This window comes from Petaurus breviceps, unplaced genomic scaffold (assembly GCF_028583685.1).
Source record: "Petaurus breviceps papuanus isolate PSGF00001 unplaced genomic scaffold, PetGlider_PUasm1.0 173, whole genome shotgun sequence".
Lineage (NCBI taxonomy): Eukaryota > Metazoa > Chordata > Mammalia > Diprotodontia > Petauridae > Petaurus > Petaurus breviceps.
Window position 1 is genome coordinate 31,123,745 of NW_027185759.1, and position 26,388 is coordinate 31,150,132.

The window sequence follows — 26,388 nt, forward strand, 5'->3', positions numbered from 1 at the left end:
GAGGGGCTTATGGGGGAGCTTTGGGGGAGGGGAATGCCGCCCTCAACCTGGGGCGTCCCTGACCTCCTTGGGCCGGGGGCTCGCAGAGGCGCCTGGTGGGGGAGGTTAGGAAATGCTGCCCTTTCCCCGGGGCAAAAGGCGCCCTCGACTCCCCGGGTGCGTGGCTTGCAGGGCTCCCTCGGCCTCCCCAGGTGGGGGGCTCCCAGGGGCGCCTGGAGGGGGTGGGGGTGGCTGCCCAGTCCTTGGGGCCGGGGGGAGTTCCCAGGGGCGTCTGGTGGGGGTGGGGGTGACTGCTCTGCCCCAGGGGCGGGAGCTCCGTGGGGCGCTTGGTGGGGGTGGCTGCTCTGTCCTTGGGGAGGGGGCTCCCAGGGGCGCCTGGTGGGGGTGGGGTGGCTGCTCTGCCCAGGGGGCAGGGGCGCCCCGCGGTCTGGCTCCGGGCCCCTGCAGGGCGGGCCGCAGACAGCTGGCTCGGCCCCTCCCCCGCAGCCCGGCCAGGCGGGGTGGGGCGGGAGGGAACATCCTGTCTGCTCCGGGCGCACCGCAGACAGGCTCGCGCGCCAGCCGGCCAGACGGCGCGCGGGGCCGCGAGGCCCAGGGAGCCCTGAGGGGGGGGGGGGGGGGGGGGGTAGGGCGGGGCGTGCGGGGGCCCGGCGTCCGCGGCGCGGGGGGGGGGGGGGAGCGCGGGGCGGGGCCGGAGCCACAATAGAGCGCTGGGGCCGCGGGGCGCGCGCGCGCGCGGCCGGCGGCGCGGCCCTCCCCTCCCCCTCCCTCGCGGCCCCTCCCCCGGGCAGCCGGAGACGGCGGCGGCGGCGGCGGCGTCTGCGGGAAGCTGTGTCTCCGCAGTGACGTGGGCGGTCTGTGTGCCCGGTGACGTCAGAGGGCTGGCTGTGTGTAGCCATGGGGGGGCGGGGGGTTCTGAGCGGCGGCGCCGGCGGAGCCTCGGAGAGGCGGCGGAGCCCAGGGGAGCAGCGCAGGTACGGCGCGGGGGGCCGGCGGGCGGGGCGGGGGGCCGGGGGCCGCCGCTGCACTTGACCTCGGCACCCGCCGGGGATGCCCGGGCCACGACGGGGCAGCCGAGCCGCCCGGGCGGGGCGCGGGGGGCCCGGCGCCGCCTCCCGGACCCCCCGGCCCCCCCCCCTGGCACACACACCGCGCCCTCCGACGCCGCCGCGCACCCTCCCCCCCCCCCCCCCCCTTCGCGCCCCCGCTCCCGCTGGAGTGGCGCCCGGCTCCCGAGCTGGGGTGACCTCGGAAGGGAGCCGAGATGTTGGGGTGCGGTGCGGTATGGCCAGAGGAGATTTCGGCCCCCCCTCCCCGACGCCCCCTCCTCCGGCGTCCCTTCCTCGCTGGGGGGGGCATTGAGGGAGGGGTCTTGCGATGGGCCCCCCAGGAGACCCTCCCTGCGGGGGCGGAGGCCAAGGGTACAGGCACTGGTGCCTTCTCCCCGCCCGCACCCAGCCCCTGGCCGCGTCTAGACCAGCCAGCGCTGGTTAGTTTCAGGGGTAGCCGGTGGGGAGAGGACGGGAGGGTGGGTGAGGGAAGGAAGGGGATTTCCACCGTGGGTCCCCTCGCCTCCCCCCACCCCCACCCCGCCAGCCTCCAGCCTCCACCCTGCCGGAGTCTAGACTCGTTCCCCCGGGCAGACTGGCCGGGGGAGGGCTGGGGATGTCCCTGTCGGGCTGTGGAGGAGGAGGACTCGCAGCTACCCCCCCCCCCCCCCCCCCGCCCGATTCCTCGTGTCAACCCCCCCAACCCCCGTTTGAATTGAGTGCTTGACTCGGCATGGGTGTGAAGGACTTCGGGGGTTTGGGGAATCCCCCGTTCTCCAGGTGATTCCTTTTGCGCTTCGTTGTTTGAGTTGGCTCTTGGTGGTGGGGTTGAAGTCAGTGTATTCCCAGTTGTCCTTCCTTTCCCTTGTTGAGGTGGATGGAGTGAATAGTTCCCGGCAGCAATGTCTCCTCTTTTCCACCCCCACCCCAATTTCTTCAGTTTATTCAGGATTTCTTTTCACGAGGAGGAAGTGGAAGGAGGATTCCCTCCCCCCCTTTTCCTTTTCCCTTCCTCCATTTGCATTCTTTGTGAACAGTGTCTGCAACTGCATTTTTTGTCTCAGATTAGCCTTGTTCAAGGTTGGAGGGTCAAAGGATTATGGAACATACAGTTCCCAGGCAGCAGGCAAATTTTCTCATCTTTTGGATTTACCTACATTTTTTTAAACGTACCTTTGATTTCATAACCCTACAAAAAATAATTCAGCTATACTGAGCAATTAATGCAAAAAAAAGTCAATGCAATTTAGATTAGGCCATCAATATTTACTCATGAGACAGTGAGTGCTGATTTGAACACTTTTTCCCCCCTTCCTGTAAGTACTTGGAGTTAATTCTTTCGAATGATATTAGGAAATGCAGTAAGTAAATTATTCTGGTTACAATGGCAGTTGAAAGGTTCCCTAGTGATTAGCTTTGGGTGAGTTGATTGGAGTGCAGCCATTGTGTAGTTCTGTATATTGTGACTTAGCCCCTCTACTGCCCACAAGATATATCTCTGCCTCTGATTGCTCTGGAGACCCTTTTCAAGCCAACTTCCTGTTTAAATTGAGGGTCTTCAAATGAAATCACTTAAATATGTGGCCATCAAATTAACTGATTTAAATAAATCACTAAAAAAAAAATCATCCTTTGTAAATGAACTTGCTTCAACGTTGAGAAACTGCTTTCAAATGAAACCTTTGGTCCCTGGAACAAATTCAAATATAACTTTTCCTTGTCCCCACCCTCTCTTCTTTTTTTACAGATTAATTGAAAGGAGAATGAAATGAACATTGCCCAAGACGCACATCTGGCAGATTTTTCTTTAAGTGTTACTTTTGGTTGCAGAAGTCCAGCTGGAGATACTGACAGTGGTCATCTCTGCTGACATCCCTACGGGGCCATTATAGCCAGCTTTTCATTTGTCTGCTTGTATAGACTGTCTTTTGGAGGAATACGTTTTTCTGGTATCCTCAGGTGAATTTTAAATTTATCTTCACTGTGTTAAAACCATTTTGACGTGTTTGATTCTCTTATATATGGCCACGAATACTGGCATAAGATGCAAATATCTCTGATATAGTGCTTTAGGAGAATTGCATTAAGTCAGCACATCTCAAATTGAGATAATTAGTGACTTAATTAAAAAAAAATAAATGTGTACCTGAAGAATTCAGGAAGCAAGGCTCACTTAGACTTAAAAATATGGTATATACTTTATTTTTGGAATCTGAGGCCAAAAGTTTAAATACTTTTATACTTGACAGTGTAAAAGTGACAGCCACATTTTATTGAAGGAACTCAAGTGAAGGTGTAGAATCTTTTGAGTAAATCAACGCTTTCTTTAAAAAGAGATGTTGTGATTAAGAGTGAAATTACCATAAATATTTTCTTATTTTCTTGCAGAACAAACCACCAAATTAAGATGCAAATTTCATACTTAATTATTTGAAGCTTCACAGTTCAACCATGGAAACTCTCCAGACTAGCTTCCCTTTGGTTCAGGGCTCCAATAAAAAACGGAATGGGCTCAGAGATGAGGGCAGCCCTCCCATGAAAAAAATGATGACAGAAATGCATGTAAATGGGAAAGTGCTGATCAACACGTTGCCCACCGTAAAGAAGGAGAACTTGGATGACTATGGCGAAGCTGCAATGGAGACGGAGGAGGAAAAGGCCAAATCCAGCTGTAATTCAGTGTCTGAACCTTTACATTTAAATCCTAGTTTAAAGCACACGCTGGCACAATTCCACTTAAGTAGTCAGAGCTCTCTGGGTGGGCCTGCAGCATTTTCAGCTCGTTATTCCCAAGAAAGTATGTCACCTACTGTATTCTTGCCTCTTCCGGCTCCTCAGATTCTTCCTGGGCCATTGCTTATTCCTCCAGATAGTTCCACTGAACTTACTCAGACTGTCTTGGAGGGAGAATCGATTTCTTGTTTCCAGGTTGGAGGAGAAAAGAGATTGTGTTTGCCCCAAGTCTTAAATTCTGTACTCCGAGATTTTTCACTCCAGCAAATAAATACCGTGTGTGATGACTTGTACATATATTGCTCACGGTGCACCTCGGAACAACTTCACATCCTGAAGGTCTTGGGAATCCTTCCCTTTAATGCCCCATCCTGTGGGCTAATCACACTCACTGATGCTCAAAGACTGTGTAATGCTTTGCTCCGTCCACGTACATGCCCTCAAAATGGTAGCATGCTTCCTGCTAAAAACTCCTTGGCCCAGTTACAAGAAACTGGCAGGGCCTTTGAAGTGGAACATGAGTGCTTGGGTAAATGCCAGGGCTTATTTGCGCCCCAGTTTTATGTTCAGCCCGATGCGCCGTGTATACAGTGTCTGGAATGCTGTGGAATGTTTGCGCCCCAGACATTTGTGATGCATTCGCACAGATCCCCTGACAAGAGGACCTGCCACTGGGGCTTTGAATCAGCCAAGTGGCCTTGCTATCTCCACGTAAACCAAAAATACTTAGGGACACCAGAAGAAAAGAAACTCAACAGTCTTTTAGAGGAAATGAAGGAGAAATTTAGTGTCCGGAGTGGAAAGAGAGCTCAGTCCAAAGTAAGTGTTTTCATTCTAGCGCTTGAAAAGGTGCCCATTTGTTCTGATTGGAGGTGGGACACGTATTTTTCTAAAGTGCATTGATTATTTCAAAATCTAACATCCTTTAAAGATGACATTTGGTAGATTTTAGAAATGTAACTTGATATAACTTAAAAAGCCATTGGAGTGGTTATAGAAGTAGCCAAATGAGAGGATATCATTGCTTCATGTAGATAAGAGGGAGCTACCTGGGCTGTTTCTGTGATTCGTGGTCATTTGCTTTTAAGCATCAGCATCTTTTGAAAATGGGATAAGTGAACCACAGAGACATCTCGTGGTTTGCCCCTGTTGGCATTTTTTTGAGTGGCACACCAATGACTTCTGGCATCATTTCCCTGCTGGACTATTTGGGTTTTATGGTCTCTGGAGTGTGATACAGAAGAAAGGTTTGTTTGAAGGACTTCTGATTCTAGTATCAGAATAATCTTAACATTTCATAGTAACTGATGTTTTTTTTTTTCAAAGAATACTATTTACTAGGGTACAGGGTAATCTAAGTAGGAAAAATTAGTAAAAAAATTTATAAAGGGATACATTTAGATAGCAATAGGAAAGGAAAAAAAACCCTTTGTGACAATGATGATGATGATGATGAGGTTAGTTTTCTACTCTAGCCTGTGAACATTTTAAACAAGGCTAAATATTTTCCCCCTAAACTAGCTTTCTTATTCCTTATATGACCCTCTTTTTTTGAGTGTCTTAGTACTTTGTTATGATGAGCAAATTGATTGAAATTGAAAAGCAGTAAATCGCATTTCATGTGAAAATCTTTAGTTGCAGTGGTAGCTGTTTAGTGCTTAATTCTTCAGAGCATCTCTGGGTGTTCCTTTTTTTTCCAGAAGAAGAAAATGAAACACAGATGAAATGACTGCTGAAGATCACAAGGCATGTAAATGTTCTGTGTAGTAAGGAGCATAGCTAGGAACAGACTTGTGATTTCTTGCCCTGAGTAGAGACTATTGCGCTTTAAAGATAGGAGAATTATGTTATCTGCTCAGTTCTGGCGATGTCCAAAGAAAGAGAACATTTGCTTCTGCCGCGGCGTATTACTGTGGGCTGTTTAAGCCAGGTCAGTGTGGCAGCATTGTTTCCTGCCCAGCTCCCAGTAGCATAGTACCTGGCATGCAGAAGGTGCTTAATAAATGCTTTTTTCCTGCTAACTCTGTAGAATAAGTTATTCCTGCAGTTGGAGCTCATTGCTACACTCTGGTATGGTTAGGCTCAAGTTTGTTTTTCTTTTTAGCAAAGCTGACACCTCACACCTTCAGTTTTTCATATTTACACACAATTTTGCTTGACTTCACACTGAAATGTGACATCTTAGCCAGACCACCTCACTTAGAGAAATTGTATATGTACATTATAATAATGCCTTGGTTTTTATATGAATAATGTCCCACCTGTAAAAAGTGAGGGTAAAGGTTGACCTTTCTGGTGATATCCTGGTTCTGCCATGGAGTTGGTGGTGCTCATTTTGCTGAAGGTCTATGGAATTCAAAATGTAAGAACGGGGAATAGGAAGATATATTTCCTTGTAGATGCTTACCCCAAACTAAAGGAATAAAATGACTTGGGAATGTCCTATGGTTTTTTAATGTTAAAGCTCATCTTCAGTCTGTGATGTGCTTATATGTTATAAAGATCATAATACATAGACTTATGTGTTAGTTAATTTGAATACTGTGTACCCTGAAGGATTTTAGCTAACTTCCTCTTTACTTGTTAGATTTAAGTAACTTGAAAATTTGCAAGACCCTTTAAATGCCTGACCTTGTTTGAGCCTGACAGTAACCCTTGGTGGCTAGAAACCCTCTGATGAGGAAACTTGAAACTTGAGAGATCAGGGTGTTGTCCAGGGTCACCGAGAGGCGCAGTGTTAGTTAGAATCTGAACTCAAGTCTGGTCCCTCTATCTATACTACCTTTCTGTTCTTTTGCTTATATTTGTATTTTTCAACTAAAATACCCTTCTGTGATTTAAACAATTTTCAAAAAACAGAAGGTACTGTAATAGGAAGTCTCAGAAAAAAAAAAGATTTGAAAAAGGAGCTGTATTAGGCCCATTAGCTTTTTATATTAATCTAATTACATATGAATTTGTTCTTAAGCTGTGTATATACGGGTGAAGATTTGACCTGAATCAAGGAAGACCTGAGTTCAAATCCTAACCCTGATACTTTGTGGCCTGGTTAATTCTTTTAAATCTCTTAGTGCTCTGAGATACTTTGTAAGTTGTGGAGGAGGTGCTGACTCTCTTGGTGGAGGGAATTTCCTCACTTGGGAGTTCCCTATGCCAGTAAAATCACAGCTTCAGTCCCTTAACCCTATTAACATGTATGTAAGTCTGAAACATGTAGACATCTTACAGTGAGCTAAGAAGGAGGTGCTTGACTGGTCTAATGAATTTTTTGTTTCTAACAGTATGTAGATACCCATTATAGTAAGTTGGCTGTTTCTGAACTCTAAAACTCAACTCAAGCTAAGCATGCAAGCTTGCATGTGCTCACGTGTGGTGTGACCAAAGAAAAAAAGACCTTTTTGCCTTCATGTTTTAGCAGTGTCTGTCATGTAGTAATTTCTGTTATGTAGATGGAATTATCTGTATTTTGTAAGCTAAAACAATTGATATTTTAGTTTGTATCCATGTAGCTGAATCCTTGTTCGCTACATTTTATTAAAAAAAAAAACTTTAAAATTGATAGACTTGCTCCTTGTTTCGTGGAACTGAAGTCATCTTGATGAGGAAAAAGCAAAATGGAACCTTGTTTCTTACTCTTTCATTTACTTGAAAAAATTAATGATGTTTCTAAATATTTTTGAGTAGCATGAGAAATACAGGAAGCGACCAAGGTCCTGAATCTTTTCATGATTGTAGTGAGTAAAATACTAGACTTTGGGGATATTTTTATAATTTTTCTGCTGCTACCTTTAAATGCCTGAAATATATATCACCTGATATATAAATGTGTCACTTAATGAAAAAGGAGAATGAAAGAGGGAAAATGTAGAGCTTTTGTCTTGGGTAAAAGATAGGCATCTTTCCTGGCTAACCTTGTAACTGTATGACCAGTGAACAGTACTTTGTTAGCTGTGTATGCATTATTAATTCATTATGTATCTGGACAAACTAGGGGAGGTGTAAAGAATTTGGGTAATTTCAGTTTTGTTAGAGTCTGGTATAGACTAGAGAGTTTGTGGGTCAGGGACTTGAAATCATTTCCAAGTAAAACGTCAGTGAACTGCGATGAATTCCATTTAAGGATCAAAAATAGCTTAAACCTACATTTAATCTTTATTCAGTCATTATTCCATATACATAAACTCTAGAATAATAATTTGGCCTCAGAATGTTAAAAGCAGTAAAAACAAAATCCTAAGGGAAGCTAATAGTTGAGTATTCTTTTTGAGCTATGGCTTATATATCAGTCAATAAATCTTCATTGTTTTCTATAGAACTGAAGGGGATAGAAAAGACATCTAACCCTACCTCCTATTTTAGAATTATATTTTGATATAATTTTTCTTTTTGGCGTTAAATCACCAATGCGAAAATTTCATGCAAAATAATTTCTGTGGTAGAAACTTGAGCCTTCATATCAGAAGAGCATTTGACAACTTTATATTTCAAATTTTAGTATATAAAAGTGCTTTTAGATACATTTTTATCTAACCATTAAAATTTACTGTGAGGCAGGTAAATTAGGTATTAGTAAATCCATGTTTTTTTAAACGGCAGACCTTTTTTTTTTTTTTAATAACTGTCACTCTCCAAAGGTTTTCTCTCCCTAAAATAAACCCATTTACAGATGAGGAAGTGTGTGTAGTCTCAGATAATGGGTGACTAGGAACTGGCAAAGAGGTGACTTAGAGCCAGAGCTTTTGACTGCAAGGCCCATCCTCTTTCCAGTACTTGCCCATGATTATCACCATAAGGATCAGTGAGGAGAAGGAATCGTTAATATATTTGTATGCGAAGAAAAGTCCTAGCAAACCAGAGGTGGAGTGGGGATAAGTACTTCCTGAATTTGGGTCTCTGGGGAGACCCAGATAGACTGGCTTTAGAAACCCTTCTTTGTGGCTCTAGGAAGTGCACCTGGAGGGAGGTGAAGGGAGGATGTTCACCATAGAGGTAGAAATCACACCTGCAGGTTTTCTGACCCTGAGAGTCATATACTCTCTTCATGATCTTTTCTTAATGATCTTTGGGATTTCACACTGGCTCTGTTTCTACCATCTTCCTCCCGCCTTTGTTTATCTTCTGATATTTTGTTCATATCTCCTTATGAATGAATGACTAGGCTACTTAGATATTCTGGCTTAATTGCTCTGTAGGGAAAAAGTGTGTCTGCTTTGGAGTCAGAAGCCTGGAACACAGATTGGGGTTCTCCTGTTTGATTTGGGGGAGAGAGTGAGTTCTTTGTTCAGTTTCAGGCTGAGGGTCCATCCAGCTTTGAGATTTTGTGTTTCTGAGGGAGTCACTTGACAAGTCTGGCCTTACATTTTTTCATTTGTAAAATGAAGGGAATGGACTCTTCTGTCCCTTCCAGCCTTAAAATCCTGTGATCTCCCTGCTGTGATAACTGAGATTAATGGAATCCAAAAGAGGGAAGCATTTATGGCATGTCCAAAATGCTTTGATCTATCTAAAATAATGCTTTTATCTATCGAAAAACTTCTGTCATATGGAAAGTCGAAATGGTATGTACTGCTCCTCAGATATGACTTTACAGAATTATAAATGTGCATCATTTGGTGACAGTGTGTAATAATTATCCTAAGTCTGTAACTTAATGAAGTATGGCTATTTTTGGCATGTATTTTTCTTTTCCCCTTTCCTTGTCTGTCTTGTCTTTTCATATGAGCTATAATATTTTTCTCTTTGGGAAAAATTTATTTTTTTAGTTGAGATTGTGAATTTAATTGTCATCTACAGTGTGAATAGTGCTTGGCTCTAGGGAGATAGCCCCCTTCAAACATTGAGGAGCTCCTATTCTTAGGGGGGCTGCTCTCTGGGCACAGATAAATACAGTACAAGGTTGGGAGGGATGGGACAAAGGATAGAATTATACCAAGGGGTCTGGGAAAATCTGAGGAGTGAGAGACCCAAGACTGGGCCTCGAGGCTTCATGGAGGAGGCACAAGTCAGTACTTATCATCATCACTGAGAATCAGCACAGTCCCTTTTCTGTCATGTGTCATGAGTGCTTAATACATGTTATATCAGTGATAAGCTAGCTCTGTGAAGCAAGGTTTCTAAGCGTCTGGTGCATGTGAGGAAGTGTTGGGTAGCAGCAGAATGAAGAGAGAGCTGATCTTAAAGCCAGGCAGGCCCTGGTTCAGGTCCCACCCCAGACACATCCTGGCTGTGTGACTCTGGCAAGTCACGAAACTTCTCTAGGTACTTTAGGCTACTTACTGCCTGTCTAAGCCTCACCTGCATTGGTGGAGAGAATTTCTTCAGCCACATACCAGTGAAATCACAAGGGTTGTTCCTTATCTTTATTGAGCACAATAGAATAGAATTCAGGCCTAAGAAAAGAATTTGACAATTCCTTGGTGCTTAGTGTCTTATAAAAAGGAAAAAATAAGGTTGTAGTGGATTTTCTTCTAAGAATTTTGATATGCAGGAACATTATTAACTAGCTGTTTTGTACTTTGTTTCTTGTAGATAGTTTAAAGCAAGAGTTGTACACGTATTATGATACTTTGCCTGTGCCTTTCCAGCTAAGAAAAGGCTCACTCAGATGACAACTATGAGTACCAGGGATTTAAAGCTGAATTGAAACCTGCCATCTTTTTGATTTGCTTTAGGCCTTACAATAAGGTAGCAGAAGGGCTTGGATCATATTTGTCACTTTTTTTTTTTAAATTAAATATGTTAAAACTAATGGTTGGCATGTGATTGTGTACAAAGTTGAGCTTTTTTAAATTTAATTTTTATTTTCAAAAAATGCTGAAAAGGATGTCAGAAGCTCAAGCCCTTCATTTTATCTATTTAAAAAAATAGTCTGAAATTTAACAAACACCAAAGAAAGAACATTTCTATATACAAAGTAGAACATAAAAAGAGGATTATGTGAGGGAACATAGATCTCTTATGTACAGCTTGTTTTTTTTTATACAAAATAAGCATGTTATTTTCAAAGCTAGCCAGCTTGTCTGTATCTCATTTTAACTTTCTGTTCTGTTCTTTGCATTTAAAAAATGTTTCAGTGACTCACTTTTTTAAGCAATATTATTACTAGCCTCAACCCCCATGTTTCCCTCCCTCTAAATAAAAAAAAAAAAAGAAAAGAAAAAACAGGATCCTTGTAACAAATGAGCATAGTCAAGTAAGACAAAACCACACTTAGGCCATGCTCAACAATATGTGTGTTTTATTTTTCACTTTAAGACCATGGCTCCTCTCTGGAGGTGGAGAGCATGAAAGCTGAACTATTTTTTAAAAATCCTGTACACAAAGTTCACGTGGTATGTTTTCTAGTTACTTGCCACCTTGTAACACTTGTCTTTATTTTAGTTGTTGAAATGCTCATTTATAACATAGTGAGAGCTGGAGGAAATCTAATATACTAAGGTGTTTAGTTTTCTTCTGTATTTTTTTTAGGGCTAACTGTCTAATAGTGTACCTTTTGTATTTTACTGAAATTATCTCGTATTGAGCACTTGAATTTCTTGCTGCTACACATAGAAAAAATTGTTGAGCAGGTATGTTCACTCTGTGCCTAAAGTTGCACTAATTAACTCTGTAGGTCAGCATGTCCTGACATGCTTGGAATCATTGACAGCCAATATTACATCAGGATTGAAGAGTGGGAATTTAATTTTCCTTATATAGCAGGCATTTAAGAGTCTAGACTGTAGATTGTCCATGTGTGTGCGTGATACTGAGAGGTAATTCACTGGATGGCTATATTTATTTGTGAATATTATTTGGTTGAACATTTTGGACACAGTAGAGAGTATGATCTCTATACATGCAGCTGTGCACTTAGTGGTTGTTTGTAAGTGAGTCTTATGGAGTTGGCAATTTAGGGTTTAATTATAGTTCTTCCTTTGTGTTATCTTGTATGATTTTGATATTAAGCCTAATTTTCTACTTCCTGATAATAAAAAACATTAAGGAAAGTCTTCAGTAAGTGTTTGATTTTATGTAGATCTTTGTAACATACTGACGCTCCTGAGCTTCACTGTCTCATGGCATGGGAGTGCAGTACTAGGGCCTACCAATCTGGCAGGCCTGGTGATGGACTGGCGGCTCTTCATGATTGCTAGAATGATGGCTACCAAATCACAGCGTTTTTTGGCTGTGGGTAACCCATGAAGACGCTGCTGAGGCTGGTAGAGGTTGTGATCTGCATTTGTGATTGGTGGAGCAGCCCATGCTGATCTCGACATGACTGTTAGGAAGTGTTTCTCATTTTATTTCGCGGGTTACTGGAACATATTTGAAAGAACATGATTTTAAACTGGTGAAATATAAATCAGGTTTAAATGTGTGATGGCAGAATAATTACACAATAGCAGAAGTTCTTTACCCTTTTTGTGTCACTGACCCCTTTTGACAGTCTAGTGAACCTAGGATTCATTATAACTTTTAACACATAAGGAACATTTTATTTTTGTCAAAATGTATATTTTTCAAAAACCATATTTACAGACCCCAGGTTAAGACCCAAAGTGTTTATTTATGCAGTAACAATTTCATTTCTGTTTAATTTTTGAGCATAATTTTGAAACATTTGAGTTTTATTACAAGTTGCAATATTTGTGTCTGAAACTGGAGATGGGTGAAATGATTCTTAATACCTTAAAATTTTAAAGTTCTAAACTTAAAAACTGTCAGCAAAACATATTCAATGAGGCATGCAGAAAATAGAGTGAAGAATGTGTTATTTAAGATTTCTTCCCAAATGTAATTCACATTATTTTTCACTTGAGAGACTAATACAGATTGTTTATGTGATCATTGCACACTGGATTTTTATTAGAAGGTTCATTTCTTAAAGGAGTTTTAACCAAAACAGTGTGTTAAATCAGAGAGGGAGATAAAACATTTGGAACATTTCTTGCTTAGGACTTTAAAAAATTGATTTTTAATTTTTTCCTATTTGCATGTAAAAACATGCATCTACATTTAAAAATTTTGAGTTCCACATTTTCTCCCTGCCTTCTTCCTTTCTTCTCTCCCTGAGATAGGAAGCAATCTGATATAGGTTATACATGTGAAATTATGCAAAACATTTCATATTAGTCATGCTGTGAAAGAAAACATTTAAAAACAAGTGAAAAATAGTATGCTTCGATCTGCGTTCAGACTTCATCAGTTCTTTCTGGAGATGGATAGCATTTTTCATCATGAGTCCTTTGGGATTGCCTTGGATTAATGTGTTGATGAGAATAGCTAAGTCATTCACAGTTCTTCATGATATATTATTGCTGTTACTGTGTACAATGTTCTCCTGGTTCTTCTCGCTTCACTTTGTATCGGTTCATGTACTGCTGAGGACTTTTACATAGATTTTAAAAATCAACCATTTCTGATAAATCCTAATTAAATTAATCTTTCCTTCCATTTTAAGAAATTTTGTGTAGTTTCATTAATTAAAGAGAGATTTTTTAAAAATTGGGTTGAGGTGTCTGAAATTTAGCTTTTGTCACCAGAGGTAAACATTCCACCTGTTTGGGAATGGTTAATTGCAAGACTCTACCTTGATCTGATTCTTTGTAGGGCAGCACAATGCATTTTGTGACTGAATAGATGAAATCTACAACTTGCTGCCCTGTTGAAAGGAGTGGGGCCTGATAACTGTTGCTTGAACTCATTTTTATTCCTGCTTTGTAGCCGCCTCACTGCTGCGCAGCAGAATCACTTTGTTCCTTTTTGAAGTCCTAATTTGTCAGTTGACACAAATACAGAAGGGATAAGAGAATCCACTCTGCATCTGTGAATGGTTCATTGCTTAGTATGTGTTTCCTCGTTTGCTCCTAACATGCAGTTAGGATAATTTATTGTTGGGCTTTATTGTTTACTAGAGCCAAACTTAGTGAAATTAACCTCAATCATTTTATTATAGTCACATTCGTGTATTTTTTACATCCTTTGTACAACTCATTTGGTACAGCATTCTCCCAATAATTCTAGCGATTCCTTTGTAGTTCATTTAGGCAAGGCTTGAAAGATGCAGCCTGGAGGGGTGGTTAGTGGGGAAAAATCAAATGCTGGTGTTGGTATAGGAAGACTTACTCTAAGGTCCTGATAGTTATCTTTTTCATAGAGTTGAGAAGGTGAAGAATTGTGCAAGTAAAACACTTGGTTATGTGGCGTAAAGAAAGGTGAAACACACACAGCTACACACAGACACCCACATACCCAGTAGCACTGGAGATCTTGGAATTTACTTAGGTCAAAATGGGGGTCTCCTTAATCTAGATGTCAAAAGAGATTTGTGGCAGAAAAAGTTTGCTGTCTTTCTGTGCTGAAGGCTGAGTTGAGATTCCAGATATATAGCTATATTTCTAAGGGGCAAACTCACTGGTTTATGTAAGGGCTTCATGGTAGTGGCTAGGCAGTCAGTGTTGAAAACAGGGCTCAAGTCCTGCCTTTGACACACATTGACTGTGTGCCCCTGGGCAGTTGTCTTGGAAGGTGTTCCAAGTCAAATCAAGTCAACAAACTTTTATTAAATTCCGACCATATGCCATCACTGTACTAAGTGCTGGGGATAGAAAGGTAAAGACAGTCCCTGTCCTCAAGGATCCCACAGTCTTAATTGTAGAGACCACGCACAAACAACTGAACAACCAAGTGGCAAACACTTGAATGGGAGATGATCACCAGAGGGAAGACACTGGAATTAAGGGGGATTGGGAAGGGCTCCTTGTAATAGGTGGGATTTTAGCAGGAATTTCCAGGATGTCAGGAGGTGGTGAAGAGGAGGGAGAGCCTTCCAGACATGGGGAGGCAGCCGGGTAAGATGTCCACAGTTGGAAGAAGTTGTATCTTGTTCACAGACCCTTGAGGAGACTAGTGTCACTAGATAGACCAGTAGGTGGGGGAGGGGAGGCAGTGTATGAAGGACTTTGAATGTCAGAAGATTTTATATTTGGTCTTGCAGATGATATTGAGTCAGACCTGTAATCTACATAATGATCCTTTTCCTTTCTCTGATTTCTTTGAGAGTAGAGGACCAATTGTGGTATAGCTGCGTCAAAGAGGATGTCTGTTGTAGAAATGTTTTGAATATAGTTCCCAGTTGCTTTCCAGAATGTCTAGATCAATTCACAGCCGTCACCAACTATGCTCTAGTATATTTTTTTCTTACAGTTCCTTCAGCTTTTGTCATTTTCTTCTTTTGTTGTCTTGGACAGTCTTATAGGGTCAAGGGAGGTAGAAACTCGAAGCTGTCTTAATGTGCATTTCTCTAATTATTTGTGATATAGAGCATTTTCTTTTACATTGGTATGATGTGGATAGCTTGGACATCTTCCTTTGAAAGGAACATGTTTGTATCCTTTGGTCATTTTTGTTTGGGGGAATGGCTCTTGGTTTTGTAAATTTGAATCGGTTCTTTATGTATCTTAGACCTTCATCAGAGAAATTTGTTGGAAAGATTTTGCCTGGTTGCTCGTTCCCATTTAAATTTTTACTATAGCAGATTTGTCAATGAAAAGCCTTTTAATATAATCACAGTTTTCTCTTGTATGATCTACTTTCACTGGCCTTTGGTATGCAACAGTTAGCTGGGGGTGGAGAAATTGTTTTTTTTTTTTAAATTTGAAGTGCCATTTGTTGTTTAAAGAGTTGAAAGATAACATTGTAAGCAAATAGAAAAAAACTAGAACTAATTTTTAGAATCAACTTACATAGTAACAATTAATGCAGATTGATATCAAATGATTTTTATGTGCACTTGAAACACTTTGTAGGCAGAGCTGGGAAGAGAAAGGCAGAGTATCCCTGCAGGGGAGGGAGCCAGTGCACAGGATCAGTGGGAACCTGGCAATCTCACTCCTCCTCATCCTTTGCCTTTCCCTCTTTCATCATCAAATTAGAGGGTTTTTTTCTTTTTAAAAATTTCCTGAAGGAAAGGAGAAATGGGTAATAGATTCACTGTTCTTGGAATTTGGTTTCATTTTTGTGTCTTATTCAATTCATCCAATATTTAGTGCTTATGACTATGAAGGATATATAAAATAGCTCCTGCTCTCAAGGAGCTTTTGTGGTTGTTCAATTATGTCTAACTCCTTGTGACCCCATTTGGGGTTTTCTTGGCAAAGATACTAGAGTGGTTTGACATTTCCTTCTCCAGCTCATTTTGCAGATGAGGAAACTGAAGCAAACAGCTTTAAGTGACTTGCCCAGGGTCACATAGCCAGTAGGTATCAGAGGCAGATTTGAACTCAGGTCTTCCTGATTCCAGGCCAGGTGATCTAACCACTTGCACCACTGTAGCAGCAAGCATCCCAAGCGCCCTCAGGGTTTGCTGCCAATACAGGTTCTTGGATCTGCTTTGATAAAGGAAAGCAACTCAAAATGGGTTAACAAGCTTACTTTAATCAGTCAGACATATATCGTTTACCTTATTCAGGGGAAAAAGGTCAGCACCCCGAACTTCAAAGTATACAGGCAGAATTATCAAGACAGAAACAGATCAAGTAGACAGCTTTCCAAACTGTCCAGCCATTACATCCATACCAAATCAACATCTGGGTTTCAACATCTGGGTTTTTTCAAAGCCAGGGGGCTCTGGACAATGGCTTCCCAGAATCCATATCAAATCACAGAACACTTCTCAAAGTGAGCCCCAAGACAAAGCCTCACATCAGGGCTTATATAGCCTTCTCCTGGCTCAGAGAATGTAACAACCTTTTGGACCCACTGGCCAATCAAAAAGTATCTACTGAAAAACAAGCCACCCACCCCAGGCTCCCGGTGCACTTTAGCCTAGGGGCAGGGAAGATATTCCAAATTTACATTCCCATTACAACCTCCTCGCTGCCTCTCTGAAGGAGCTTACATTCTATCAGTTGTGTATAAGTCAGCATGGTAAATGAAAATGAGGAAGGGGCCAAGTATTGACACCTGGGGAAGTGGCCTAGACAAGGCTTCCGGAGGACATGGACCAGGGAACAAAGGGGCAGCATAAGGAGAAGAGGGGATTCCAGGCACGGTGAATGGCATGTGTGAGCATAGAGGTGGAGTTATCAAGGAGTCTATTTTGACCAGAAATTTGAGTTTGTAAAGGGGAATAGTGAAATAGGTCAGAAATAGGAGCTAGAAGAAAAAAGAGGTGTGGGTGCCTAGTTGGTCTAAAGTAGACAGTGGGGTGCCATCAGAGGCTATGAACTGGGTGCCAGGCCTGTGACCTAGGAAGATTACTTTGGCAGGTGGGCAGGTGGATCAGAGAAGGGAGATTCCAGAGTCGGGGAAACCAATTACAGTATTCTATAGATGGAGGGTGGGTGCTGGAAATATAGCAGCTATGTGAGTAGAAACAAGGGGATGGTTGGGAGAGAAGGGCAGAGGCTCCAGGATCGAGTCTTGGGGGGAGGGGAGTGTGTGGGAATCCAATTTTAATGCTGACTCAGAAAAGGGACTGAGGCATTAAGAGCCAGGTAAGAGGAGAACCCAGAGAGAGCAGTGTCTGCCATGGAAGCTGAGGGGCTGGGCTGGAGAGAGAACCATATAGTGGTGCTGTGGGCTCAGAGGCTGAGCTGTGAGTAGGTCATGAGGCAGGGAACATAGACGTTTTTAAAAGTTGACAATGAAAGGGGAGATATCAGGTGACAGCTTGATGGGATGGCAGGGTCCAGTGAGGGTTTTTCAAGGGTGGGTTAGATTAGAGAATGTTTGTAGTTGGTAGGGAGAGAAGACCGAGTGGGTAGAAATGATTGCAGAGTTCGCTCCTGGAGGAGATGGGAGCCCAGGGTTGAAAGCACTGGTCAAGGCCTTGGCCTTGGCAACAAGGACCACCTCTTAGAGACAGGAGTGAGGACCAGGGTGGTCATGGGGGAACGAGGAGTTTGGAAATACGGAGCCAAGGGAGGGGAGCTCTCAGCAGATGGATCCTCTCTTCCCAGGAAAGTGGGAGTCCAGACATCTGCTGATAGAACCAGGGAGGGGAGAGAGGTGACGAGATCAGGTGTAGCCCTAGAGTTTTGCTGTCCTCAATGGAATGGCTAATAAGGTCCCTGCGTGGGCTACTGCAGGATGAAAAGGGAATTCTCTAGGAAACTGGCCACATTCCAGCCTGGCATCATGCTGTCATACGATGTGTAGTGATTCATATTGTAAGAAAGGCTGAGTGCAGATTTTCTTGGAGGGGAGGTTGGGAAGATGAAGTTTTTTTTTTTTTTGAGGAAGATGTTCTGACAATAGTATTTATCTGTAAGTCCTTAAAAACTTCATTTAAAAATTTGTTTCATGGGTTAGAGGTATGAACCTCTCAGAGTTTTTTGACCAGTTTTGTATCAACTTTTTAAAAAATGTTGAAGAAAAGTAGAAAGGATCACAAAAGGGACCAACTAAAATGATTAAATGGAGGAAAGTAATAGGTCCTAAAATAAGTTTTGTTGGTGGTGTTGCGCCTAGAAACAAATGGGTCTGAGGGTGACTTGGTTGCTGTGATTGAGTATAGTGAGGGTTTTTATCTTGGGAGAACCAAGCAGGAGGAAAAGAACTTAAATTGGAAGGGTTTGGGTTGGCTATAAAGAAAAGCTGAGGGACCATGAGGGTGAATGCATTGGAACTGGGCCTCTCAGGGGGAGGCTGGAATAGGGGGATTTCTGTTCCTGGAGAGTCAGTCATAGGAAGGGATTCAACATGTTCTGATCTGGAGGGATCAGATTATATCTCTTGACGTCCTTTCTAGTTCTATTAGTCTGTGACTTTATTAAGATGAAGAAACTTTATTTGTGTTAGGTTCTCTGCCCTGTGATTTCTAGTACTTTAACTATAGTTTGTTTTGAAAACTAGGTGGCAGAATTTCATAGTGTATACTTTTAGTAGAAATAGCTGGGAATGAACACAGCAAAAATGTCTAGTCTCTTGTAATTCAGTATGTCTTCCCCAGGTATGGCCAAAGATGGCTAGGGTGTCCATTCTCCTTGGTTCTGTGTGGTTGACAAATGAGAAGTGCTCTGATAATTTCCCTCTTCCTTCTCTTGTCCTCCCTTATGCTAATTCTCTCCATTGCCCCCATTCCATCTAATTTGGCTCTTTCCCATCCATTCCCACCTCCTTGATGTTTTTCTCCCTCCATCATCTGTGCCTGTTTTTACCCCCTTAAGCATACAGTAATTACTCTAATATAGAAATATGCTGTTTGTAAAGGGAATCTCCACCACCCACCCCCAGCCAATTAAAACAAAGAAAAAAGTAGCGATAGCTCTTTTTCCTTTGCTTCTTCTCCCCTTCCTAGCACCTTTGGGTGCTGCTTAGGGATAAAAGCTTGCTGATTTGTCTGTCTTAGTTGTTGAAGGGAGGAATTGCTCTGTCAACAGATGGCCCCTTTTAGTGGGTACTGTTACATTAGAAGGACAAAATGGTCTTGCTTTTGGCCTCTGTCTAAATAGTGTGGAACATTGGTTAGTTTGTTAGAATTGAGTACTTTAAGCATGGTAAGGGAGCACTCTAGCTTCTGGCAATTGCAGGAACAAAGTAGAATGGGAATTTTTTTTTAAGTTTAGGGGAGTTCTGTACTTGAAAGTGCACTTTGGATAGTTCATGAATTCTGTAAGATCAAAAAATTCTTTTAACTTGTGAATAGTTGTGTTTGTATGCTTGGTAAAGCTACATTGTCGCACATATTTTCATCTTCATTTAGAAGAACTGATATATTAGAAGATGAATATTGAATAATACTGTCTCTCTTTCCCTCTTTTACAGGCAGATACACCCCCAGGGCTAGAATTGCCCTCATGGTATCCAGTTATAAAGCAGGAAGGTGACTCTGTTTCTCAGCCTCCTCCATTCATCCATCCCAGGTAAGTAGCCATCTTTCTTTTAAATTCTTTTTCTTTAGTTATTCAAAAGTTGACTTTAAAAATCCACAATTGATGTTTTTGAAAGAGAACAGACGTTTTGGTTTGTGTTTGTTAGTAAAGTCATAACTATTCTGTTTTGTAATAAATTTACCTAGAGGTACAGGAAAGCTTGAGAATGGAAATGGGTACTTTAGTTTTCCATTCTGTTGAGTCCTATTGGGTATTTTCCAGTCCTAGAGGAAGAGTTCATCAGTTGGACTTTAGCAGTGTGTGAATTGCCTTTCCATGAAGATTACCTTTCAAATGGTTGCTCTAATGTTGTAGATGCTTTCTTAATAGCTTCAGATCTACATAAGAATTTTTCATTTTACTAGCTGTGTGACCTTGAGTAAGTCACTTAATTCCAATTTCTTGCCTTCCCCCTTCCAAAAAAAAAAATAAAAAGAATTTTTCATCTTTTCACTGAAACATCCAAGATTTGTAACTTCATTTTCTCTTATTGCTCAGTTTTTCTCTTGGGTAATAGGCATTCACCAAGTCTGGAAATGGAGAGAGCCAGTGCTTTCTCTGGATGCCCAGACTTAAATTCATTAGACATTTTGAAAGTGCTTACTTGTCCTCTGCTATCCTCTGGGGAATATAAAGTTTAAATAAGAAAACCTGTCTTCTGATGCAACTCAACCATCAATATAGGAAGATATGAAATACATAAATAACTAATGTAAAATAGTACATGAATGTGTCAGGCAGGGGCCAGTGACATGTATGTGAGGATGGAGGAATGAAAGGTCATTGTGGGAAGTGAGGCTCATGGAGCATGATTTTCCTAGAGGAGATAGCATCTGAGTTTGGTCTTAAGCAGTAGATTGGACATGGAGGGCGAATGGACCTTCTAGACAGGGCGTGATGTGCAGAAAGGGATGGAGGCAGGGACTGTTGAAAGCAAATAGAATGAGGGACGGTTTCAGGAAAAGGCGGCCCGGGATCATGGTGCGTAGACCGTCAGTGCTGTGGTCAGTGGGCAAAAGGGAGCCATTGAGGGTTGTGAGCAGGGCCTGAGATGCCTGGATCTCTGCGGTTGTGAGTCTAGTAGCAGTTTAGAGCATGGCTTGGAAGAGCAGGAGACTGGAGGAAAGACATCTTTGACCTAAGAAGCTGACTGAGTGGGGAGGCCAGGAACAGAGTGAAAGCAGAAGGAGAAGTTTAGGGGGGAAAGGTGAGCTTGCTCTAAGGCCTGGGAGAGAGCAGAGCTGTAAGCAGGTCTTTGGGCATTGGATTAAGCCTTTTAGTCCTGTAATGTAATATAATGTAATGCCAAGGAAAGGCAACTTCCCAAGGTTCAGAATACCAGCATAGGTGCTCTCCATTTTATTCAGTGACCAACCAAGAACAGAGAAGATTAAAACATGACATCATTCCAAATACAGCATTTACTAAGTGTGATTAAATAATCTCCAAGGACTACCCCACCCCAGGACCTTCCATTCATTCAATCAATTACAAAGTCCCTGTTCTAAATACTTCTCCACCCCTAGGCTGTACCTTCATTTAGTCCACCACAAAGCCCCTCTTCTCAAATGGAGATTAGTTTCCAAACATAAGTAAAGTACATTCACTTGTTCCACCATAGAACACAAAAAGGTCAAAAGTTCCCCACCCCTGGATCACAATTGAATCTACCCCTGAGTTACATCAAGTTTAAACACAGCACTTAATACCCAGATGGAGGTCTTTTCTTCATCTTGACACGAGGCAAGTTCTCAGCAATCTTAGTTCCTGGGGAGACAAGGCTTAGCAAGGCCACAAGATACATTGCCAGTCCCTTCATTAATTCATCCTCTGTCTGTAGAACAGTCCTAGAACCCCTGAAAACGTTAGCAAAACCCTCTCCCAGGATTTCTGTAAACATACAACAAGAAAATCCTTCTTCAGAGCTTCTGAACCAACAGAAAGGTTCCCAGACCCCTGCAACAACAGTACTGTCCTTCACCAGTGGACAGTATTCATTCTGTCTGCAGGACAGTCTCCAGACCCCTGCAACAACAGCACTGTCCTTCACCAGTGGACAGTATTCACTCTCTGTCTGCAGGACAGTCTCAGGGCTTCTTAACCAAAAGCCAGGTTCCAGGACTTCTTCAACAACAGGACTGTCTTTCACCAGTGGACAAATCTGGCAAAACAACATCAAAACAGACAAAGTACCAGCAAAACAGCCATGTCTCCTCAGTCCTTGGCAGCTCAGGGGGCAGGTCTCAAAAGTCCAGGGCAATTCAAAGCGGCCACCAGCAATTCTCTTAGTCTCTCTCTATGCCTCCACGTGGGTGCTGCTTCCAAAAAGGTCTTCCGCCTCTCTCTTGTCTCTCCAAATCTATGTCACCAGCACCTCCCAGTTCAGGACTTTCTTTTCACATCAACAAGTCCATCCCACAGGTGGGATTAACAAGCTCTGGGTTTTAACACAATCAATTTGAAAACCAAGCCAATACAGGGGAATCTTTAATTGCCATTACTATCACAAGTCCTTAGCCAGGCTGGGGGAGTCAGAGAGAGATTTAAAAAAATGGAGAGTTAGGGGAAGAAGGCAGCTGGAGGACCAGGAATCCAAGGGTTGGGGTTAAAGGTAATGGGGGGGAGTGACATTTGCTGCATTAGAGTGTCTTTTGTAGGCTGCCTCTTTAATGTCACAGTGACAAAGTTCCTTTGTTCTATAATTTAGCACTGTTAATTTGATAAGTCATTTGTAATTATAATTTGGTATTTTCATGTTCATTAACTTATCCCATAAGCCTGTTAATTAATTAGCCTGCAAAGCAGCATTGGGTCAGTGTTCAGCCTCACTAACTACTGCTGTAACTTGATGGCCCTGTGATCCCATCATCATAGGGCCCCCTCCCTCTGGTGGTAGAGCTCACAACCTTTCTGGGCCTAACTCCCTGGTGTGGCCCAAGTCCTCTGGCAGCTCCACAGGGCTACACCCAGTGTCGTCAATGGTGCCTAGACACCAGTGTGGGAGTATGTGCAGAGACATAGGCTCTCTGCCGCTTACCCCTAGATTTTGCTATGTGACCAGCCCAATATTACATGCTCGCCATGGGCTTGCCTGTAGGCTGTGATTGGTTGTAAAATATTAAGGGAAGATCGTTTTGTGGGATCAGTTTAAAGGCACTTTGTATTCTGGGCTTTGCCCCGTCTGTGGATATGCTTGGACTTGTGGGTTTGCTAGTAGCTGGACTGCGGTCAGATTCCACTTGGTGTCCTGGTGTTACCAGAAGCCCCAGGAAGTTGGGACCACAGGGAGGTGTGCAGAGACACCTGGCTAGCATCCACGTGGCATGGTGCTGAACTAGACAGAAGCCACACAGGAGCAGGGCATGGGTTCCCTGCGGCCTTGGAGCAGCTCTGGGGATAAACATAGGCCTCGAAAGCAGCCAGAAGCATCTGCTCTGCCCTGGGACAGCGCTACCCAAGTGTGTGTGGGAGCCTTTCTGTGCTCGGCCCTGCTGTTTTAGGGGGAGAACTGAAGGGAATGACTTCCCCACCTCTGTTCTTGCAAAAACAGTGCAGGAGGAGACGTGTTCAGACCCCAGACCCTGTGTGCAGTGACAAGGGCCCCTTGGTGGATAATTTACTCCCTTACTTAGATTTAGGGCAGGCTCTTGTCGCTTTTTGGAGAGTTTGTTTCCTTTTATTCTTTGTCTTGGGTCTTTGCAGACATTTTGAATGAAAAAATGGGAAATTGTCCATTTTCATCTTACTTGCAGAGTTACAACATTAAACCTGATTGTTTTCTCATTGTGTCTTCTCAGCTACTACCTGTACATGTGTGATAAAGTGGTTGCTCCAAACGTGTCGCTTACTTCAGCGGTGTCGCCATGTAAAGAGGTCACAAAAGCAGGGGCCAAAGTGGCAGAAGGAAACAAGTCTTTGCCAGGGCTGCCTGAGAAACCTTATGCCAGCAGCAAATCTCGAAAAGTCGCCTCTTACCCAGAGCTTTCCCTCGAGGAGCAAGAGAAGATGGACCTGAAATCCAGTCAAGATCTTGGCAGCCGCCCAGGTGAGCACACTCACTCAGGGACTTCTCAGGATGCCTCAAGGATTTTGTTTTAATCACGTTTTAATTGAAATTTCCAAAATATATGTTTTATTGCATCACCTCACTGAGCATAATATTCCCCTTCCCTTTAAAAATAATCAGACATTTTTTAAAAAATAAGATTTTTGTACTCAAAATACTTAAATAATAATTGAGGATGTGTTCTTATGTGACGCTTCCATTTAATTGCGCTTTAGTCTGCAGATTACCCAAAGTTTTGACTTGATTGTCTGTATTTTAAGCAAGATGATTTTCAGTTATTAATTAGTTTTTTTTTCCTTAAAGATCCATCCACGTCAGCCAGTTCTACAAATAAAAGGAAATTGGAGCCCAAGGCTCCAAGTACCGACCCAGAAACCTGCAAGGCTGAAAGGAGCCAAGAGGCACCAGCTCTATGGCCATCTATTATCAAGGATATCAGCTGTGAGGATGACAAGGGGAAAATCATGGAGGAAGTGATGAGAACCTATGTCAAAAAACAAGAAAAGCTGAATTCTATCCTGCAGAAAAAGCAGCAGCTTCAGATGGTGAGACTTGTTGAAATGATTATCCATTTAGTGAAAAAATTTTGTGTGTGTGTGTGTTATATTTGGCTCTTTAACATGAAAAATCAAGGTTAATACGGCCTAGAAACTATTGTAAATTGTACACAGATGGTCCGTGTTTTATTTGAACCTCTTTACAGGATTACAAACATTTAGAAATTTGGCAGTGAAATATCTACTTAGGCAGGAGCTTTAAAAAACCTGTATTCATATATCCTTGTTACGGTGTCCTTGCTAGTAATAATGGCTGAATGTGTCTGTTTTCTGAGATGAAAATTTTAACTGGAGAAAAGTAAAGTAAAAATTTGTTTCCTACCATTCGTTTTGTAGGAAGTGGAAATGCTGAGCAGTTCGAAAGCCATGAAGGAGCTCACGGAAGAGCAGCAGAATTTACAGAAAGAGCTGGAGTCCTTACAGACCGAGCATGCTCAGAGAATGGAAGAATTCTATATCGAACAGAGGGACTTGGAAAAGAAACTGGATCAAGTGATGAAGCAGAAGTGTACCTGCGATTCAACTTTGGAGAAAGACAAGGAGGCTGAGTACGCTGCCCAGGTGAGAGCAGCAGAGGCCGGCAGCTTCCGAGTGGGGCCTCGAAGGCTGGGGTGGGGATGGAGGGGAAGAGGGCCTGTGGGGGGGAGGTAAGTAGTTGAGTTGAACTAGAGTGTAGAATAAACTGGGGGCATGGGAGGAGGGGAGAGAAAACTGGTAGTTTGGGGTAGAAAATTTAAAAAAGATAATTCTGCAGAGGAATGGGTAGTGGTATATATTTAATGCTGGTTTTTTTCTTAATTGTCTCTGCCCTTCTAGAGAAGAATTTTATATTTAATTTAGTGTGGCATATATCATAGTACAGTATATGTAACCATTGTTTCAGTGTGGACCTGTGAGAACATCATTTAGATTGATGAAGCTCGTGATTTTTCTTTCCCCTCTTAATCACTTGATTAAAGTACTGAAGATTTGAATCATAGAACTAAGATTACTATGTTTAAAATAATCTGCCCCCTTTCCCTCCAAATCAGGATATAGGAATATTATAATTAAAGCAGCCCAATAGGTGTTTAACATATTTGTATCTAAAATGTAGTTGTGACAAAAATATAAATTATCATGGAATCCAACGGGAAAAGAATGAGAAGTTGGGGAGAGAAATTCTATTATACACATACGCACACGCGCACACACACTCTCCCTCTCCCCTTCTCTCTCTCTCCCCCTCTCTTTCCCTCTCGCCCCCCCCTTTCCTTCCTTCTCTCCCTCTCTCTCCCTCCCTCTCTCCCTCTTTCATAGAAGGGAGAGCAGATTAGGGGAGGTAGGGTACTCAAAAGCAAATATTTGAAAAGGGACAGTAAGTGGGGGGTGGGATAGAAGGGAGGGAGATAGAGTTAGTCTTTCACAATATGACTATTATAGAAATGTTTTGCATAACTAAACATGTATAACCTATGTTGAATTGCTTACCTTCTCAATGAGGGTGAGTGGGGAGGGAAGAAGGGAGAGAATTTATAACTCCCAAGTTTTAAAAAAAAAATGTTAAAAATTGTTTTTGCATGCACCTGGGAAATAAGATATACAGGCAGTGGGGTAGAGAAATATATCTTGCCCTACAAGAAAACAAGGGAAAGGGAATAAGAGGGGATGTGTGTGATAGAAAGGAGGGCAGATTGGGGGAAGGAGTAATCAGAATGCATGCCATCTTCAGGTGGGGTGGGGAGGGGAGAGATGGGGAGAAAATTTGGAACCCCAAATCTTATGGAAATGAATGCTGAAAACTAAAAATAAATTAGGAAAAAAAGAAGTACCTCTTCCTCAGATGTGAAAAACCAAATCAGGTCTGGATCCCTGCCCCCCCCCCCCCATGACTTCTTTTTGTCCCCTAGGCTTGGATTCTGGTTCTGAGGTTAAGCCTTCCCACCTGAACCTAGAACTTGCCACACTATCTGGGCTGGGCTGGGAAGCCATGGTATTAGACACTTTTTCTTTGGTCTGAGTTTTGTCAGAAATTTCTTCCTCAGGCCCTTGGCCCAAATTCTGAAGACTACATATGACACAGTTGATAAATTAAAAGCTGAGTTGACCCATGGCAATGCCAGCATAATCACCTTCTCTTCTACCCC

At 42.7% G+C, this 26,388-nt stretch overlaps 2 protein-coding genes across 6 annotated transcripts in view; one reads left to right on the forward strand and one right to left on the reverse strand.

Moving 5' to 3' along the window:
* PHC3 (polyhomeotic homolog 3) overlaps nucleotides 1–26,388 on the reverse strand; it is a 352,648-nt gene that overhangs the window by 240,588 nt on the left and 85,672 nt on the right. The gene's annotated exons all lie outside the window — the stretch shown is intronic.
* SKIL (SKI like proto-oncogene) overlaps nucleotides 1–26,388 on the forward strand; it is a 43,139-nt gene that overhangs the window by 11,555 nt on the left and 5,196 nt on the right. For 4 of the 5 annotated variants that reach the window (XM_069083568.1, XM_069083565.1, XM_069083566.1 and 1 more), the window contains exons 2-7: nucleotides 2,797–3,008; nucleotides 3,438–4,601; nucleotides 19,533–19,630; nucleotides 23,437–23,684; nucleotides 24,009–24,250; nucleotides 24,599–24,823. In XM_069083568.1, the coding sequence (XP_068939669.1) occupies nucleotides 3,501–4,601; nucleotides 19,533–19,630; nucleotides 23,437–23,684; nucleotides 24,009–24,250; nucleotides 24,599–24,823 (1,914 nt within the window). In that variant the 5' untranslated portion in view covers nucleotides 2,797–3,008; nucleotides 3,438–3,500. Of the gene's footprint in view, nucleotides 1–818; nucleotides 975–2,796; nucleotides 3,009–3,437; nucleotides 4,602–19,532; nucleotides 19,631–23,436; nucleotides 23,685–24,008; nucleotides 24,251–24,598; nucleotides 24,824–26,388 lie in introns of those variants that run through there. The other variant, XM_069083564.1, reaches the window with a different exon arrangement.